This window comes from Pelobates fuscus, chromosome 6 (genome assembly GCF_036172605.1).
Source record: "Pelobates fuscus isolate aPelFus1 chromosome 6, aPelFus1.pri, whole genome shotgun sequence".
Lineage (NCBI taxonomy): Eukaryota > Metazoa > Chordata > Amphibia > Anura > Pelobatidae > Pelobates > Pelobates fuscus.
In genome coordinates, this window is record NC_086322.1 from 299,298,213 (window position 1) to 299,320,233 (window position 22,021).

General features: G+C 43.6%; 1 protein-coding gene across 1 annotated transcript; it reads left to right on the plus strand.

Moving 5' to 3' along the window:
* Positions 1-179: 179 nt before the first annotated feature.
* Positions 180-13,552, plus strand: PSMA7 (proteasome 20S subunit alpha 7). The gene is made up of 7 exons (XM_063425664.1): positions 180-372; positions 3,305-3,431; positions 11,276-11,400; positions 11,679-11,801; positions 11,895-12,014; positions 12,723-12,785; positions 13,380-13,552. Exons 1-7 carry the CDS (start codon positions 277-279, stop codon positions 13,467-13,469), a joined length of 744 nt encoding a protein of 247 aa, XP_063281734.1. The 5' UTR covers positions 180-276; the 3' UTR covers positions 13,470-13,552.
* The last annotated feature ends 8,469 nt before the right edge of the window (positions 13,553-22,021 follow it).

The following is a 22,021-nucleotide window of genomic DNA, read 5'->3' on the forward strand; positions in this document are numbered from 1 at the left end:
AAAGTCGCTTCCCCCTGCCTGCACTTGGTACGCCCCACGAGCCGGGCTTCCTGTCGCAGGCGCCGGGTAGAGCAGGTTGCCGGGGGCGGGGCTTGTGTTACGCACTTTGCGCAGTGTGGCCGCCGTCTTACGCAGTCTCTGAGGGGCAGCGAGCGCTGCGGCTGTTACGCAGTTTGCGTAGCGAGGTGGGCTGTCCGTTGGCCGGGAAGCGGAAGTTGCTCTGTGAATGGGGATGAGTGCGCTGTTTCTGGCTGCTTTCGCTTTGTGAGGATCAGGATGAGCTATGACCGAGCGATCACCGTGTTCTCCCCGGACGGACACCTCTTCCAGGTGGAATACGCCCAGGAGGCCGTCAAGAAGGGCTCCACCGCGGTGAGGAACACACAGGGGCCCCGGGGGCCACAAGGGATGCCTGAGAGCCCGGGGGGGCCTGACTCACCGCTCTGGGGACCACAAGGGCTGACTGGGGGCCAATCAATGGGAGACAGTGGGGGGCCCCTCATGTGGGGTAGGAGAAAGTTATAGGGGGGGCCCCTCATGTGGGGTAGGATAAAGTTATAGGGGCCCCCCCCCCTCATGTGGGGCAGGAGAAAGTTTTATAGGGGGGCCCCTTCATGTGGGGTAGGAGAAAGTTATAGGGGGGCCCCCCTCATGTGGGGTAGGAGAAGGTTATAGGGGGCCCCCCTCATGTGGGGTAGGAGAAGGTTATAGGGGGGCCCCCTCATGTGGGGTAGGAGAAGGTTATAGGGGGCCCCCCTCATGTGGGGTAGGAGAAGGTTATAGGGGCCCCCCCCTCATGTGGGGTAGGAGAAAGTTATGGGGGGGCCCCCCTCATGTGGGGTAGGAGAACGTTATGGGGGGGGGGCCTCATGTGGGGTAGGAGAAGGTTATAGGGGGCCCCCCTCATGTGGGGTAGGAGAAGGTTATAGGGGGGCCCCCCTCATGTGGGGTAGGAGAAGGTTATAGGGGGGCCCCCCTCATGTGGGGTAGGAGAAAGTTATAGGGGGGCCCCCTCATGTGGGGTAGGAGAAAGTTATAGGGGGGCCCCCTCATGTGGGGTAGGAGAAAGTTATTGGGGGGGGGGCCCTCATGTGGGGTAGGAGAAAGTTATAGGGGGGGGCCCTCATGGGGGGGAGGAGGAAGTTATAGGGGGGCCCCCTCATGTGGGGTAGGAGGAAGTTATAGGGGGGCCCCCTCATGTGGGGTAGGAGGAAGTTATAGGGGGGGGGGCCTCATGTGGGGTAGGAGAAAGTTATAGGGGGGGGCCCTCATGTGGGGTAGGAGAAAGTTATAGGGGGGGGGCCCTCATCTGGGGTAGGAGAAAGTTATGGGGGGGGGGCCCTCATGTGGGGTAGGAGAAAGTTATAGGGGGGGCCCTCATGTGGGGTAGGAGAAAGTTATAGGGGGGGGCCCTCATGTGGGGTAGGAGAAAGTTATGGGGGGGGCCCTCATGTGGGGTAGGAGAAAGTTATGGGGGGGGCCCTCATGTGGGGTAGGAGAAAGTTATAGGGGGGGGCCTCATGGGGGGTAGGAGAAAGTTATAGGGGGGGGCCCTCATGTGGGGTAGGAGAAAGTTATAGGGGGGGGCCCTCATGTGGGGTAGGAGAAAGTTATGGGGGGGGCCCTCATGTGGGGTAGGAGAAAGTTATAGGGGGGGGCCTCATGGGGGGGAGGAGGAAGTTATAGTGATACCGGAGAAACTGACGGAAGCCAAGCACAGAGAGATGGACACAGGTTTCTTCAGGAAGGAAGAGATTCTTTATTGGATCACCGATCGGGACTCAGAGGGACTAGCGTCACCAAAATACAGCAAATTCTGAGCCCCGGACAATAGTGCAGGCTCCTTATATAGGCACATAACTCCTCCCATATTAAGCTCCACCCGCACATTCTCTTGACCAATCAATACAATATAAGAATTAACTTCCTGCTTGACCGCATGGCTTGTCCAGCACAATGGAGGAGGGGAATACTATATCCTGTATTCTTGCACATGCTCCGTACACTACTGATCGTATCTTGCCTCGTGCAACCAACTGATCGATACGTCAGCATATGCACGTACACATGCCACGTGGTAATCTCGGCCTACTAAATTTATTTTTACCGAGATTCCACCACAATAGGGGGGCCCCCTCATGTGGGGTAGGAGGAAGTTATAGGGGGGCCCCCTCATGTGGGGTAGGAGAAAGTTATAGGGGGGCCCCCCTCATGTGGGGTAGGAGAAGGTTATAGTGGGTCCCCCTCATGTGGGGTAGGAGAAGGTTATAGGGTGGCCCCCCTCATGTGGGGTAGGAGAAGGTTATAGGGGGGCCCCCCTCATGTGGGGTAGGAGAAAGTTATAGGGGGGGCCTCATGTGGGGTAGGAGAAAGTTATAGGGGGGGGGCCCTCATGTGGGGTAGGAGAAAGTTATAGGGGGGGCCCTCATGTGGGGTAGGAGAAAGTTATAGGGGGGGGGGCTCATGTGGGGTAGGAGAAAGTTATAGGGGGGGGCCCTCATGTGGGGTAGGAGAAAGTTAGGGGGGGGCCCTCATGTGGGGTAGGAGAAAGTTATAGGGGGGGCCCTCATGTGGGGTAGGAGAAAGTTATAGGGGGGCCCCCCTCATGTGGGGTAGGAGAAGGTTATAGGGGGTCCCCCTCATGTGGGGTAGGAGAAGGTTATAGGGGGGCCCCCCTCATGTGGGGTAGGAGAAGGTTATAGGGGGGCCCCCCTTGTGGGGTAGGAGAAAGTTATGGGGGGGGCCTCATGTGGGGTAGGAGAAAGTTATGGGGGGGGGGGCTCATGTGGGGTAGGAGAAAGTTATAGGGGGGGGAGCCCTCATGTGGGGTAGGAGAAAGTTATAGGGGGGGGCCCTCATGTGGGGTAGGAGAAAGTTATAGGGGGGGGGCCCTCATGTGGGGTAGGAGAAAGTTATAGGGGGGGGCCCTCATGTGGGGTAGGAGAAAGTTATGGGGGGGCCCTCATGTGGGGTAGGATAAAGTTATAGGGGGGGGGCCCTCATGTGGGGTAGGAGAAAGTTATAGGGGGGGGGGCCCTCATGGGGGGGAGGAGGAAGTTATAGGGGGGCCCCCTCTTGTGGGGTAGGAGAAAGTTATGGGGGGCCCCCCTCATGTGCGTAAATCGGAGATATAAAAAGCTCCAAGGGGGTGTTAGGATGGTTTGTGTTCGCTAAACTTCATGTGAGTGGTGTGATGCCCAGTAAATGAAGGATTACACCTGGTTACCTATTGTTAACTTTGACATTTGTTTGTTCCTTGTGAAATGTGTGCTTTTGACACTGATCAGTATATGCTTCAATGCAGGTTGGTGTCAGAGGGAAAGAGATTGTGGTCCTTGGCGTTGAGAAGAAATCTGTAGCCAAGCTTCAAGATGAGAGGACAGTGCGGAAAATCTGTGCCTTGGATGAAAACGTGTTTATGGCTTTTGCCGGTAAGTGGATACTAACCGGTTCATTGACAAAAAGTGTGGTTGAACATGGCAGTGTGACGGACATTGAGATAGTGAGTGGGTCTTCTCGCTGTTACCCTTATTATCACCGAACGAGCAATAAGCAGGATGTAGGCAAAGAATATCATTCAAACTTGAGGCGTGTCAAAGTGGTATTCACGGTCATTGAAAACCAATTATATCACTAAACTTGGACTTGTCAGGAATTCACTAGGTAATTGTGCACTGTTTGGTAAAATAGGAGAACTCAAAAAAAAAAAAATCCCCAAGTTGGCTTTGCTGTCTTGACCTGCATTGTGTGGTTAAAGCTGCACGATCACCGTCTGGAGACTTTGCAGAATTTGCAAACGACCCCCGACAGCGACATTGCCTCTCGGGGCAGGAGGTTTGCTTTGCTGAGGTTTTGTTTGATAGCTATTTTAGTTTCACATGGATTTATCAGCAAGCCAACCCCAGACCATGACAGGGCCTTCACCATGCATTGCAGTTGGAACCAGACATGTAAACCCACGTGCTCACCTTCTCTGAGACTTGGGAATATTGTTGTTGGAGTCAAATATTTCTTTTTGCATTTTGACTCAAGTCCGGAGCATCAGTGGGTGGCCCTCAGCCGTTAAAGGGACACTCCAGGCACCCAGACCACTTCTGCCCATTGGAGTGGTCTGGGTGCCAACTCCCACTACTCTAACCCTGCAAGTGTAAGAATTGCAGTTTTTTATAAACTGCAATAATTACCTTGCAGGGTTAACTCCACCTCTAGTGTCTGTCTACTAGACAGCCACTAGAGGGCACTTCCTGACTCATAGCAAAGATTTTCTTTGCTAGAGCGTCACTGGACGTCCTCACGGTGTGTGAGGACCTCCAGCGTCGCTCAATTCCCCATAGGAAAGCATTGAAAATCTTTTTCACTGCTTTCCTATGGGGAGCGCAAATGCGCCTTGCGTGGCATTGCCGCACATGCGCATTAGGTCTCCTCGGCCGGTGGGCGGGATCACTCTCGCCCACCGGCCAACGGAGTCAGAAGGAGGAGCGGCGCGGAGGAGGAAGCAGCGACGAGGGACATCGCGGCTGCCTCAGGTAAGTAACTGAAGGGGTTTTCACCCCTTCAGCAACTGGGGATTGGGGGGTGGGAGGGAGAGGGAACCTGCACTGCCAGGAGCCTCCTGTGTGTGATTAAAGTTCAATTTATAGAGCAGGAGATAAAACCTCCCAAAGTCAGGGCCCGCAGCAAGCGCTTACTTACCTTCCCAGCAGCTCACTTCAGCTCCCCTGTCTAAATCTCGCGAGTCCCACTGCCGTCAGATCGTTGCCACAGGTTACCATGGCAACGCTCCGCAAGGCACACAGGCCGCGAGATTTAGACAGGGGAGCTGAAGGGAGCTGCTGGGCCCCCACTTTACTTTCCATGTCACCGGACCACCAGGGAATGCCATATCCCCTCTCCCTGGTAAGAAGCAGGGAGGGGGGACTAAAATAAATAAATAAAACATTTAAATATTAAAAATAAAAATGCCTTCCCCCCCCCCCCCCATTTTACATAAATTACATCCCTAACAAACACACACACACTCTGTTTGTGTAGTGTGTGTGTATATAATGCAGAGTGTGTTTGTTTGTGTAGTGTGTGTGTGTGTATAATACACACACTACGCAAACACACACACACACACACACTGCGCATTATACACACACACACTGCGCATTATACACACACCCACTACGCATTATACACACACCCACTACGCATTATACACACACCCACTACGCATTATACACACACCCACTACGCATTATACACACACCCACTACGCATTATACACACACCCACTACGCATTATACACACACCCACTACGCATTATACACACACCCACTAAGCATTATACACACACCCACTACGCATTATACACCCACCCACTACGCATTATACACACACACCCACTACGCATTATACACACACCCACTACTCATTATACACACACTCTGTTTGTGTAGTGTGTGTGTATATAATGCAGAGTGTGTTTGTTTGTGTAGTGTGTGTGTGTATAATACACACACTACGCAAACACACACACACACACACACACTGCGCATTATACACACACCCACTACGCATTATACACACACCCACTACGCATTATACACACACCCACTACGCATTATACACACACCCACTACGCATTATACACACACCCACTACGCATTATACACACACCCACTACGCATTATACACACACCCACTACGCATTATACACACACCCACTACGCATTATACACACACACCCACTACGCATTATACACACACACCCACTACTCATTATACACACACACCCACTACTCATTATACACACACACCCACTACTCATTATACACACACACCCACTACTCATTATACACACACACCCACTACTCATTATACACACACCCACTACTCATTATACACACACCCACTACTTATTATACACACACCCACTACTTATTATACACACACCCACTACTTATTATACACACACACTACTCATTATACACACACTCTGCATTGTATATATACACACACACACACACACTCTGCATTGTATACACACACACACACACACTCTGCATTGTATACACACACACACACACTCTGCATTGTATACACACACACACACTCTGCATTGTATACACACACACACACATTCTGCATTGTATACACACACACACTCTGCATTGTATACACACACACACACTCTGCATTGTATACACACACACACTCTGCATTGTATACACACACACACTCTGCATTGTATACACACACACACTCTGCATTGTATACACACACACTCTCTGCATTGTATACACACACACACTCTGCATTGTATACACACACACACACACACTCTGCATTGTATACACACACACACACACACTCTGCATTGTATACACACACACACACTCTGCATTGTATACACACACACACTCTCTGCATTGTATACACACTCTGCATTGTATACACACTCTGCATTGTATACACACTCTGCATTGTATACACACTCTGCATTGTATACACACTCTGCATTGTATACACACTCTGCATTGTATACACACTCTGCATTGTATACACACTCTGCATTGTATACACACTCTGCATTGTATACACACTCTGCATTGTATACACACTCTGCATTGTATACACACACTCTGCATTGTACACACACACTCTGCATTGTACACACACACTCTGCATTGTACACACACACTCTGCATTGTACACACACACTCTGCATTGTACACACACACTCTGCATTGTACACACACACTCTGCATTGTATATACACACACACACTCTGCATTGTATATACACACACACACTCTGCATTGTATATACACACACACTCTGCATTGTATATACACACACACACTCTGCATTGTATATACACACACACACTCTGCATTGTATATACACACACACACTCTGCATTGTATATACACACACACACTCTGCATTGTATATACACACACACTCTGCATTGTATATACACACACACACTCTGCATTGTATATACACACACACACTCTGCATTGTATATACACACACACACTCTGCATTGTATACACACACACACTCTGCATTGTATACACACACACACTCTGCATTGTATACACACACACACTCTGCATTGTATACACACACACACTCTGCATTGTATACACACACACACTCTGCATTGTATACACACACACACTCTGCATTGTATACACACACACACTCTGCATTGTATACACACACACACACACTCTGCATTGTATACACACACACACACACTCTGCATTGTATACACACACACACACACTCTGCATTGTATACACACACACACACTCTGCATTGTATACACACACACACACACACTCTGCATTGTATACACACACACACACACACTCTGCATTGTATACACACACACACACACACACTCTGCATTGTATACACACACACACACACACACTCTGCATTGTATACACACACACACACTCTGCATTGTATACAAACACACACACACTCTGCATTGTATACAAACACACACACACTCTGCATTGTATACACACACACACACACACTCTGCATTGTATACACACACACACACACACTCTGCATTGTATACACACACACACACACACACACACACTCTGCATTGTATACACACACACACACTCTGCATTGTATACACACACACACACTCTGCATTGTATACACACACACACACTCTGCATTGTATACACACACACTCTGCATTGTATACACACACACACTCTGCATTGTATACACACACACACTCTGCATTGTATACACACACACACTCTGCATTGTATACACACACACACTCTGCATTGTATACACACACACACACTGCATTGTACACACACACACACACTGCATTGTACACACACACACACACACTGCATTGTACACACACACACACACACTGCATTGTACACACACACACTCTGCATTGTATACACACACACTGCATTGTATACACACACACACTGCATTGTATACACACACACACTCTCTGCATTGTATACACACTCTGCATTGTATACACACTCTGCATTGTATACACACTCTGCATTGTATACACACTCTGCATTGTATACACACTCTGCATTGTATACACACTCTGCATTGTATACACACTCTGCATTGTATACACACTCTGCATTGTATACACACTCTGCATTGTATACACACTCTGCATTGTACACACACACTCTGCATTGTACACACACACTCTGCATTGTACACACACACTCTGCATTGTACACACACACTCTGCATTGTACACACACACTCTGCATTGTACACACACACTCTGCATTGTACACACACACTCTGCATTGTACACACACACTCTGCATTGTACACACACACTCTGCATTGTACACACACACTCTGCATTGTATATACACACACACACTCTGCATTGTATATACACACACACACACTCTGCATTGTATATACACACACACACTCTGCATTGTATATACACACACACACTCTGCATTGTATATACACACACACACTCTGCATTGTATATACACACACACACTCTGCATTGTATATACACACACACACTCTGCATTGTATATACACACACACACTCTGCATTGTATATACACACACACACTCTGCATTGTATATACACACACACACTCTGCATTGTATATACACACACACTCTGCATTGTATATATACACACACACACTCTGCATTGTATATACACACACACACACACTCTGCATTGTATACACACACACACACACACTCTGCATTGTATACACACACACACACACACACACACTCTGCATTGTATACACACACACACACACACTCTGCATTGTATACACACACACACACACACTCTGCATTGTATACACACACACACACACACTCTGCATTGTATACACACACACACACACACTCTGCATTGTATACACACACACACACACACACACTCTGCATTGTATACACACACACACACACACTCTGCATTGTATATACACACACACACACACACTCTGCATTGTATATACACACACACACACACACTCTGCATTGTATATACACACACACACACACTCTGCATTGTATATACACACACTACACACACACTCTGCATTGTATACACACACACTACACACACTCTGCATTGTATACACACACTCTGCATTCATTATATACACACTGCATCCACTACACACACACACACTACACAAACACACACAGCTCCCCTGTCTAAACACACTGCATCCACTACGTGTGGCATGTATATTTTACCTTTAGAAATAGATTATTTTTTCAAAATGGTAAATGTACAGAATATCGGCAAGTTATCGGCTATCTGCCTGAAAGTTCACAGATTATCGGTATTGGCTCTAAAAAATCAATATCGGTTGTTCCCTAGTGGCTAGTGCTGCATATACATAAACAAAAGTAATTTAAATTTGGCATAGATTGGTGGTAAAATGGGTGCATGAAAAGAGTCAAAATACCCCAAATTTAATACCCTAGGTTGCCTTCTTTTAAAAAATATATATACATGTGAAGGGTTATTCGGGGATTCCTGACAGATATCAGGTTTACCATGTAACTTGCGTTAATTTTGGGGGGGGAAATGGTTTGTAAATAGCAAAGTGCTACTTGTACTTATTGCCCTATAACTTAACCCCTTAAGGACACATGACATGTGTGACATGTCATGATTCCCTTTTATTCCATGAAGTTTGGTCCTTGAGGGGTTAAACAAACAAACAAAAAGCTAAGAACGTGTTAACATTGGGTATTTTTAAATTCAGGACAAAATTTAGAAACTATTTAGCACGGGTGTTTTTTGGCGGTTGTAGATGCGTAACAGATTTTGGGTGTCAAAGTTAGAAACCATGTGTGTTTTTTTTTTTTTTTTTTTTTTACACATTTCCTCATATCTTATAATTTAGTTTTTTATAGTAAATTATATGATATGATGAAAATAATGGTGTAATTAGAAAGATCATTTATTGACAAGAAAAACGGTATATAATATGTGTGGGTACAGTAAATGAGTAAGAGGAAAATTACAGCTAAACACAAACACCGCAGAAATGTAAAAACAGCCCTGGTCCCAAAGGGTAAGAATATTGAAAAACGGTCTGGTGACTACGGGGTTAAACATACAGGAGGCTCCTGCAGGGTCTAGCAAACTATTAACATAGCAAAAGATAAGAAATTCTAAATGAAACAGAATTTGCAACAAAGGAATTGTAAACATTGACTGACTCTTTACAGGAAGTGTTTAGGAAGGCTGTGTAAGTCACATGCAGAGAGTTATGACTACGGTTGTAAAAACAAAGCAATTTAACTCCTAAATGGCAGATTTGAGCAATGAGACTTTTTAACCCCTTAAAGGACCACTATAGTCACCTAAATTACTTTAGCTAAATAAAGCAGTTTTAGTGTATAGATCATTCCCCTGCAATTTCACTGTCATTTAGGAGTTAAATCACTTTGTTTCTGTTTATGCAGCCCTAGCCACACATCCCCTGGCTATGATTGACAGAGCCTGCATGAAAAACAAACTGGTTTCACTTTCAAACAGATGTAATTTACCTTAAATAATTGTATCTCAATCTCTAAATTGAACTTAAATCACATACAGGAGGCTCTTGCAGGGTCTAGCAAGCTATTAATATAGCAGAGGATAAGAAAATCTTAATTAAACAGAACTTGCAATAAAGAAAGCCTAAATAGGGTTCTCTTTACAGGAAGTGTTTATGGAAGGCTGTGCAAGTCACATGCAGGGAGGTGTGACTAGGGTTCATAAACAAAGGGATTTAACTCCTAAATGGCAGAGGATTGAGCAGTGAGGCTGCAGGGGTGTGTTCTATGTACCAAAACTGCTTCATTAAGCTAAAGTTGTTCAGGTGACTATAGTGTCCCTTTAAGGACACGTGACATGTCATGATTCCCTTTTATTCCAGATGTTTGGTCCTTAAGGGGTTAAGGGCATGCATGATCTATACACCAAAACTGCTTCATTGAGCTGAAGGTGTTTTGGTGACTATACTGTCCCTTTAATATCACATATATGCTTGAAAAGCCTGATCAATAGCTGTGTGCTGATAACTGATCTTGTACTGTGTGTCTGTATTGTTGTTTTTGTTTTGTTTTTTTTACATTTGGACTATAATAAAGCGTGAAATGATAACTATTAATAAGTATTTATCTCATAAAATAGCCTGGGAACGGGCTTTAGACAGAGTACATGTTGTTTTGCCTGTTAGGTTTTGTTCTAATCACACACTCTGTGCTCAGGTCTCACAGCTGATGCTCGTATTGTTATAAATCGTGCCCGTGTTGAATGTCAAAGTCACAGACTCACAGTGGAGGATCCAGTGACTGTGGAATATATCACACGGTATATAGCCAGTTTGAAACAGGTAAGAGACTATGCTGCTGTGTTCACTGATTGTTCATTTCCCATGCGCGGGGGGGGGTTTGCACGGTAGTATGCTAGTTCAGTTGAGGATTTAGGGATACCTATAAAAGTACACCAGGATTTTAGTCTAATTCTGCCCCAAAGAATGAGTTTTTCATAGTGTCTATCAATTAAATTATCATTTTAAATGGGAAGAGGTATTTTTCCATGGTTGGGGCAGTTACGAACAGGCTGAAGTATTTTTTTTATCCGTGTCTTACATGAGGTTTATGTCCTCAGCGTTACACTCAGAGCAATGGCCGTCGTCCTTTTGGAATATCCGCTCTGATTGTGGGTTTTGACTTTGATGGGACTCCTCGTCTCTACCAGACTGATCCCTCTGGAACCTACCATGCTTGGAAGGTAAGGAAGCATGAGCTTTGTCAGTCTTTTCACAGGTGGTGTCAGTGTGTATCATGTATGCCTGATGTGTCTGCCTAACATGTCCCCATTCAGGCCAACGCAATTGGCAGAGGTGCTAAATCTGTGCGTGAGTTCCTAGAGAAGCACTACACCGAGGAAGCCATTGAAACAGATGATCTGACTATTAAACTCGTCATCAAGGCTCTGCTAGAAGTAAGTGATTTGTGTCAATATTTGCTGTTTACTCTACATCTTCACTTTGTGCTAACTGTGATTCTACACACACAGACCACTGGTGGTTTAAAGAACCTTTTCTGTATTCCTAACGCTATAATCTTCTCTGCGTGTAGTTTAAGGTCCTTCCTCTAAATAAAACATGGGGGGAAATAGTGTAACTCACTATTTTTTTTTTTATTGCAGCGCAATCTATTCCATGCAGCCGTCCTATCCGCCTCCTGTGAGGTCACTCCTATTCTTCTCTTCCTTCCAATCTAATTCCTTCATATAGGAGCATTGGAGATGAGAAGCACATGAGCGTCCTGCCCTGCACTCCTCCATGAATTGGAGGTTTGCAGTAAGAGCAGAGTTTGACTCTGTTCTGGATGCGAAGGCGCCTCTAGTGACTGTCAGGAAGCTAGCCGCTAGAGGTGTGTTTAACCCTGCAATGTAAACATTGCTGTATTTACTACACAGGGTTAAAACTAAAGGACCACTGCACCCAGACTACCTCATGGAGATGAAGTGATATGAGTGACTTTAGCAATATTTAAGGAAGCACTGTGTAATCTGTATAGACAGAACTCCTTACATTATACTTCTTATTCCTGTAATATTTCTAAACAAAGGTTTCTTGTATCTAGTGTGTTAGATTTGTAATACATTGGAAACATTTCATTATATAACCATGCTGTGATTTTATAGGTCGTTCAATCCGGGGGTAAAAATGTGGAGTTAGCAGTAATGAGAAGAGATCAGCCACTAAAGGTAAGTTTCAGACTAGAGTAATAACATTACAAAATCATCTTGCTAAAGTTAATGGAACACTATAGTCACCTGAACAACTTTAGCTTAATGAAGCAATTTGGGTGTATAGAACATGTCCCTGCAGCCTCACTGCTCAATCCTCTGCAATTTAGGAGTTAAATCCCTTTTGTTTATGAACCCTAGTCACACCTCCCTGCATGTGACTTGCACAGCCTTCCATAAACACTTCGTCCATAGCGTCCTCTGGGCGATATTTTGCTTCACCAAAGGAGAGTCTCTTAAAGGTTCAGAAGTTTTCCACCTCCGTGCTATACTGCAGTTGGTTACATCTCGCATTTAAAACCCTCAAACTAACCAATTCCTGCACCATTTGCACGCCAAGAAAGAATTAAAAAGATCTCGGGTGTGTCATGGGAAGTAGTATTTTTAGCAGAAGTGAAACAAATCTATAATTAAATGAATGTATGTTTTCGTCGGGGGTATTTAAGAAGTAGTGATTTGTTCATTTTTTGTATTTGCCCAGTCGAGTGTCGCTTTAATGTCCTGATTCCTTTTCTCTTTCTGTTAACTTGTACGCTATGCTCATCCCAACAGATCCTCAGTCCAGACGAAATCGAGAGATATGTGGCTGAAATTGAGAAGGAAAAAGAAGAGAATGAAAAGAAGAAACAGAAAAAGACATAATACTCCTGTTGGAATCACACTTACTGTGCATATTGTTTAGTCTGTGGGAAAGAACTATTAAATAAAGTCTTCTTTTTTTTTTTTTTGTAATTCAGACATGCCGGTTCTGCTCTCTGTTTACTGAATTCCAGTGTAAACAATAATCGCTAGACTCTCTGCTTCCTATTCCGTGTTGTTAGATATGTGTAACCATATGGTGTGATGGCTATGTAAAAACCTAAAATGACATTTTACACTTGTTACCTGATTATTGGAGTGTAGGTTTTATTGCAGTGACCTACAGGACTGTCTCTTCAGTAAAGGGACATTTTAGGCACCAAAACAACTTTAGCCTCTTGAAGCAGTTTTGGTGTATAAATCATGTTGCTGCAGTCTCACTGCCCAATGCTCTGCCATTTAGGAGTTAAATCAGTTTGTTAATACAGCCCTAATCACACCTCCCTGCATGCGATTTGCACAGCTTTTCTAAACACTTCCTGTAGAGACATCTAATGTTTATAATTCATTTATTGCAATTTATGTTTAATTTAGAACTTATCTCCAGCTCTATTAATAGCTTGCTAGACACTTCAGGAGCCTCCTGTATGTAATTAAAATTAAATTTACAGAGCAGGAGATAAAACCATTTTGTTTTCATGCAAGCTGTGTCATTTAGAGGTGTGACTAGGGTTGCATAAATAGAAACAAAGGTGATTTAACTCTTAAATGGCAGATAATTGTGATGGGGCATGATCTATACACAACTGCTTCATTAAGCTAAAGTGTACCTTTACTAATGATTCCCCCTCCCTCCCATATTACCCTTGATGCTTCACTTTTCAAAAGTGTAGATTTATTTATAAAGACTGCCACAATTTAAAGGATTGAACACAGTAAGCATGTGTAGGTGCTCAGAGAGTGTGATATCACGCTAGCTCTTTTACTGAGTAGTTATAATTAGATTAGCTGAGCTTCTGACCAAAGACACGTACAGTTGGCTGCCTACATAGAGCAATGGTAAAGAGAGGTGTATGCATTACAAAATAATATAACGCTTATAATACGGGTATGTTTTATTTTAAATCTGTTTTCCTTTAATTTACAATATCTTGTACTGCTCGTAGCTATGGAGTGGACAGTCTAATGCCTGGATAGTGTGGATTTTGGGCACACAGCATCCAATAGAATCCACCACCTATGAATAAATGCTACATACATTTTTCCAGCTTGGGGGGGCTAATAACTAGGTAGAGGCTGTATGATTTGCAATGAAAACCAGCCTATAAAGCGGAGCGACACATGGTTTAAAAAGTACAATGTCATGGAGAAGGTGGCATTGCATGATCTAAAATAACATCAGCTCTTAATATGTCAGAATTAAAACCACCTCATCTGAACTTGTTAGTTGGCCTGACACCATGACCGGTATAATTATAGTCAGTCTTTTTTGATCACACAGGCGCTGCCCAGAAAGCAGGATGTTTGTTAAACAAGATGAGGGTTTATTGGTTATTTTAAAGGACTCCCAGAAAATATTGATAAACACTATTATTTAATACACTATGGGACAGTGTACCATTTTATTATCTCCATACTGGTTCTGCCTAGAAGTGGACTGATTGTGTGTTTAGGGCAGATAATCTATGTTTCCCGGTTGCATTAGATGTTTGGAGGACACTGCTGTGTGTGGTTCACTCAATACTCTTCAAGCCACCAATTCCTTCAACCCGTACGGACACCATTTAACAGCAGCTTGCTATATTCTATTGGGAAAATTAGAGTCTAGTTTGGTCTTAATAGAAGAATACTTTTGGAGTTAAAGGAAAGCCAAAAGGCAGAGCTGTGAATTCAAAGGGTTTTTCTTTTATGGACCTTGTTTCAAACCTAAAATGTTCTGGAGAAGACCCATGGGTACAAGAAGATACACGTTTAGTTGAATGCTGCAATGAAATCTCTGTGGGATAATTCAATGTGCTGAGGCTATGGTTCCCCCTGTGAAATGTTGAGAAACTTGTCAATATCTTTCTTGTCTAGGCTAAGTAAATGGGCAAGACATCTGAACAGAGCGCCCCACTTAACAGTACCCAGGTTGCCAAAGCTGATAACCAGCTCCCAGTTGAAAAACGTTACTACAACCAACATTGAACAAACAAATATACAGTATCCAATATCTGACTAGTACAGGGATAGGCAACCTTTGGCACTCAAGATGTTTTGTACTACATCCCCCATAATGCTCTTACATCTGTAAAGCTGGCAAAGCATCATGGGAGGTGAAGTCCAAAACATCTCGGGTGCCGAAGGTTGCCTATGCCTGGGCTAGTTTACATGGCCATTCTCCGATAAATCGTTAAGTGTAATTTTGCGAATACAGGAGTAGAGTGGCATTAGCTGAAGGCTGTTGTTTATTACATTGTGGGTGGGGGGTTGGAGAAACATTTTCAGCAACAGACTCGGGCAGCTGAAGGTGACCAAAAGCGTTACAGCTTGTATGGTCTGTGATACGTTTGCGGTTGTAGCTTGAACATTCATCTGCCAAGTGGTCTTTCAGGATACACAATACAACCTAAAGACCTTTCTTTTGGGTGAAATCTTGGTTATAGAGATCATTGTTCCCAGTGTGATTGTCAGTATGACATAAAGAGGCTCCCATGGTATGCATAATACATTGAAAATGTGTTTAAAAAAAAAAAATAACCCTGACATAACATCATTCTTTATCTCTAAGCATTTCAGGCCAATCAATGATCTTATTCTGGTCTAGAATTTTTGGACATGTTAAAGCTAACACCAATGGGTTAAATACAGAGCTGGTACCTAACTTACAGAATAAGTATGTACCCGTTTTCACCAATAAATGTCACCCAAGATGTTTGTTGTGATAAGAGACTGACTAGACCCAATGCACAGTCTCTGTTCCAATGAAAAGCTGAACTATGATCACGAGCACATGTGATTTGATGCTTCTGATCATCAATGGACTTCTCGATTGGAAGTTCCAATGTATTGCTCACTAAGGAGCTTTACTGTATGTCTGCTTTGTCTCAGTTGTTTTTTGGAAAATATGGTTCGAGTGATGTCAATCAATGTACAGGGACTTAATTCAGCATGTAAAACAGGGTTTTTATTTAATACCATGATTAGAGAAACACGTTAGAAATTGGAAGATTAAATATTGTCGAACTACAACAAGTAGTTGTCATCAGTGCTTTGATAAAAAGGTAAAAAATGGGAGTGGCAATAATTATTGCTAATACTATTAAATCTAAAAGTATGTTACAAATTATCGACCTTGAAGGCTGGTATATAATAGTAGTTTGTCAGATAAATGGGGAATTCTTTACCTTAGTCAACATTCATCTCCCTAATATAGCACCAGTCAGAACTCTCTCAAAAATGATATAAATAATATATATATAAATAAGATGTCTGGTTTATTCTTTATTAACTTATCTGAAGAAACCATTATGGTGTACTTATAAGCAGGGCCGCCATCAGGGCATGACAACCATAACGGTTGTCATGGGCCCGGCAGTCCTGGGGGGCCCGAGCCCCACATTCATTATGTGCACATATATATATAATTCACGCTGGGTCCCGCACTCCTGCTCCCAGTCTTGTTTATTGCCTAGGTGCCAAGACTTGAAAAAAGTCCCTAGCGGACACTATGTAATCAATTTTTTGAAGCTTGAATAACTGGCACATTTTTGGCAACAGTATCGAGTCCTGTGAGTGCACTTCCAACAAGGTATATATATATATATATATATATATATATATATATATATATATATATAGCGATTTTCGCTATATATATATATGCACAGAGGGCACCCTGCTACCTGTACAATGAAAAGGGGGCCCAGCAGCACACTCTGTCCTCCTTTCCAGCTGCTCTCTGTCTAACTTTCCTGCGCCCTGCGGCCGCCAGAGCGTTGCCACGGGCTACTATGGTAACGCTCCGCACAGCACGCAGACCTGTCTCGTGAGAGTTAGTCAGAGAGGAGCTGGAAAGGAAGACAGTGTGTGCTGCTGGGCCCCGTCTTCAATGTACCGCGGCTGGCTCCCTCCACCATGCCACTGGACCAACAGAATGCGATCTCCCTCCTCCCTGGCATGGTAAGAACCAGGGAGGAGGGAATAAAATTGAAATATACACAAATAAATAAAAATAATAATACTCCCCTCCACCCTATTTTACACACACTGAATCCTTACAAGCACACTCTGCACTACACACACACACACACACACTACATTTACTAAACACGCTCAGCACTACACACACACACACACTACATTCACTAAACACACTTTGCACTACACACAAACACACACACACTGCATTCACTATACACACGTTTCACTCACTACACACTACATTTACTAAACACGCTCAGCACTACACACACACACACACACTACATTTACTGAACACACTTTGCACTCACTACAAACACACTACATTCACTACAAACACACTGCATGCTCTATACACACTACATGCTTTATACATACTACATTCACTATACACACTACATCCACTACAAAAACACACACTCTGTATTCACAATACACACCTACATTCACTACACACGCACTCTGCATCTAATGCATACATACAAACATTACACACATTACACAAAACGTACAATCTGCATCCACTATACACACTGCATCCACTACACACATTCTACATCCACCATACACACTGTATCCATGACACACATTCTACATCCAGTATACACACACACACACACACTTCATCCTTGTGGGCGGACTCGGGGCTGGCCCCGGGGGCCCAGATCTTGAGCTGTGTCAGGGGCCCTAAAATTTCTGATGGCAGCCCTGCTTATAAGGCAATAACTAGAGGTTACTGGATTAAACTGGCCAGTTTGGTAAAAAGGGATAACATTATCTGACATTTCTATAATTTGTCTGCTGATTATAAGATGAATCCTGCATTTGATAAGTTGAGTAAAACCAAAGATATAGACCAAATTAATAAACATTGAAGGGAAAAAATAGAGAATAATCTCCATAAACCTTGTATAAAATATTACTACAAAAATAATAAGTGAGACAAATTAGTCAGAGAGATAAAAAAAAAAAAAAAAAAAAATAGGATCTCTGTAACGGCACCCCCAGGCACACAAGGGGTTAAACAGCCGTTTAGAGGACATTCCCTTCCAGATAGACAGGCAGCTACTGCAAGCACCAATCTCCGGAACAGGAAACACACGAATTCTCCAACTCCCGAACTGGAACCATACGAATCCTCCAACTCCCGAACTGGAACCATACGAATCCTCCAACTCCTGAACTGGAAACACACAAATTCTCCAACTCCCGAACTGGAACCATACGAATGCTGTTAAACAGATGAACAGGAAAAACCATACGAACAGCTTACACTCCTGGCAGTCGCACTGTAACAGCATACAATCCAATTCCCCCCCAAGAACAAGACGACACTTCGTTTGAGGGTCAAGCAGAACAGATTTACTGGGACTACCTGCCCGGCTTTTATGCAGGTCTCCCACCTGGTGGACACACCCTTAGGGGACCAGATGGTAAACATATTGGACATTGACCAATCACAAGCTTACAATCCCACAATGCATCACAATCCCTCCTCTCTGTCCTGGAGATAATTGGGAAGTAACCCAATTATCTCCAAGGACATAGGCAAAACTCTATTAGCTACATGTTAGTAAAAATACATAAAATTACACAGTGTTACAATTGTATCCATGACAATTGTATCCATGATGTAATTGTGTTACAATTACTACATAAAACATATACATTCAACATATCCCCAGATAGCATCTGAGCGCACATTATTACCGAATGGCGCTCAGATCACATACATACAGTTATATTGCCATGGAGCCAAAGTCTTTCACAAAGTATTTCGTTAAACGAATAGGCTCCATGGCATAGCTATCTGGGGTAACAATGCTCACATAGGGAAAGTACCGAACGGACGGCGGCTCAGCGGTGCTCGTGTAAATAAGTGTCCGTTTTGAGTTCCACAGATTTGGAGCTGAACACCGCTGGCCATTCGGGAGTTTAAGATGGCCGCTGCCACGAGTTCGGTTATACGAACAGCGGCCACCCAGCGTTCACCAATTAAGCTGCGGTTAACCACAGCTTCTGGGAGGTAAACCCCTGGCACACTCCTTGCCCAGGTGGTCCCTTCATTCGTGCTTTGGTTCAGTAGATTCAATCTACTGAACGCCCAGGCAGAAAGGCACGAACAAGCCTTTTTGCAGGCAAAATAAAAGGTTTTTAATGCGGGGCCATAGTCCAAAGGCAACAGGCGAGCAACCAGGCTCCTCCAGTGCTTTGTGGCGAGGTTGGTTCCACCACAATCTCCAAATTAATACAGGACAACAATGTGTATTTCACCCCCAAAGATAATGGAAAAACCTTTGGGAACTTTAATGAAAAATTCTATAATCATATAAGTGACCACTTCCTCCCAGCAGCTCTTGCGTGGGGGCTGCACTTTTTTTTTTTTTAAAGGGGCCTGGTCGCGCTATTATGCGCCCACAGCGATGACCGGGCCCCTGAAGATACAGGGCCCATCGGGTGGCCCTAAGTGCGTGGGCCACCCGATGGGCCCCATCAGCGTGCAGGCCCCGGTGCAACTGCACCGGCGGCAGTTGTGCCGCTACACGTGGGGCCCGGGCGGCCGGGCCCATGACAACCGTTATGGTTGTCACCCCCTGATGGCGGCCGTGGGCAAGGAAAAGACCCAGATTAAAGGGACACTATAGTCACCAGAACAACTACAGCTTATTGAATTTGTTCTGGTGAGTAGAATCATTACCTTCAGGCGTTTTGCTGTAGACACTGTCTTTTCAGAGAAAATGCAGTGTTTACGTTACAGCCTAGTGATAACTTCACTGGCCACTCCTCAGATGGCTGTTAGAGATCCTTCCTGGGTCATGGCTGCCTAAAATGCATCCAAACATTCAGTGTCTCCTCCCTCTGCATGCAGACACTGAACTTTTCCTCATAGAGATTCATTGATTCAATTCATCTCTATGAGGAGATGCTGATTGGCCAGGGCTGTGTTTGAATCATGCTGGCTCTGCCCCTGATCTGCCTTCTTGTCAGTCTCAGCCAATCCTATGGGGAAGCACTATGATTGGATCAGGCTACCACTTCTGATGACGTCAGCAAACTGCTTGTTTTTCTGAGGCAAACAGCATGCATAGTTACAGCTTCAGGCTTGAATACAGTAAGATTTTGCTAAATTTATGGAGGCATGAGAGGCCCAGGGGGGCTAGATGGTGGTTTTAACACTATAGGGTCAGGAATACGTGATCCTTTAAGCTATTTTACATTAACAAAGAATGGTTTCCATGGAGGATTGGTACATCCACTGATTAGTGAGATTTATCTAGCCTAGCCAATATGCTTGTACATATACAGACTTCAATTAACTTCACGTTAAAAAAAAGGAAGCCTATTGGAGTTGGAAAATTTAAATAAAACCTTGATGTTTTGTTATGGTAGGTTGTTAATGGTAGATTTGTGTTACCAGAAATCAGTCTAATGGTTTCTCATCAAAAAATGAGTCAACGGAGGATCATATTTCTATTAAACAAAAAAAAAGAATCCTAAGCAAAATGAACACTAGAACCCCCAAAAAGTGTTATCACTTTGAATATTTTTCGTGATAAAAAAGACATTTCAGGATTTGACAGTAAATATGAGATTCCGATAAGATTTTCAACTATTTGAGTGAAGAATTTAAGAGATTTTGATATAAATACAAGAAAAACTTGTGGTAAGGGTAAAAACGTGTTCACTCCAAAGCTATGGCGTTAGACAGATTTAGAGAAAGCCATTCCTCAGCTCTAAGGAAATTGGAAAAGTGACTCAACCCATTTCAATATTGAATGGTATAACAAAAAATAATGAGGGGAAAAAAAAAAGATAATCCATTGCCTTAACAGATTAGAAACACAATATAAAGTAATGCAAAGATGGTATTTCATCTCAGCTAAACTTGCTAAGATTTCCTGAGAATTCTTCTTAAATGTTGGAGATGTTCTCTTCATAAAGGAATGATGAGACATCTGGCGGAGCTGTCCCCCTTATTTATGGTTTATGTACATTTGTCCAAAATTACAAAGACCTATGGGAACCTCTCATTAAGAAATCACAAATGGCTCAGTTACATTTAAACGGGGGAAATATTAGTTTAAGATACAGGATCTTGACTATGCATTGCCTAATGGCTGCAAAAACGCTCATGAGAAGTTTGAAGCAACCCATGATGATCACAGCCAATCTAAAAAAAAAAAAACTTGTAATTTGAAATAAACAAAAAGGTGTTAGTTTCTATAATTGTAATCATAAGATTAACTATCTATTCGGAACGGATTAAGAAAGCAAAACAGATTACAGTTTATAAAAATGTTTATGTATAAATTCAAAAATGCTCATTTCAGATTTATAGTTTGACCTGGAAACTTGCTTTTTTTTTTATTCTCAAGTGCACTTTCGTTTAAAGGGACACTATAGTCACCAGAACAACTACAGTATAATAGTTC

What these genes read in the sequence shown, in the direction of transcription:
- PSMA7 (XM_063425664.1), top strand. Translation starts at nt 277, where the DNA reads ATGAGCTATGACCGAGCGATCACCGTGTTCTCCCCGGACGGACACCTC. An exon ending in TCAAGAAGGGCTCCACCGCG is followed by an intron (nt 373 to 3,304) that starts GTGAGGAACACA and finishes GCTTCAATGCAG; the next exon opens with GTTGGTGTCAGAGGGAAAGA. An exon ending in GAAGAGATCAGCCACTAAAG is followed by an intron (nt 12,786 to 13,379) that starts GTAAGTTTCAGA and finishes TCATCCCAACAG; the next exon opens with ATCCTCAGTCCAGACGAAAT.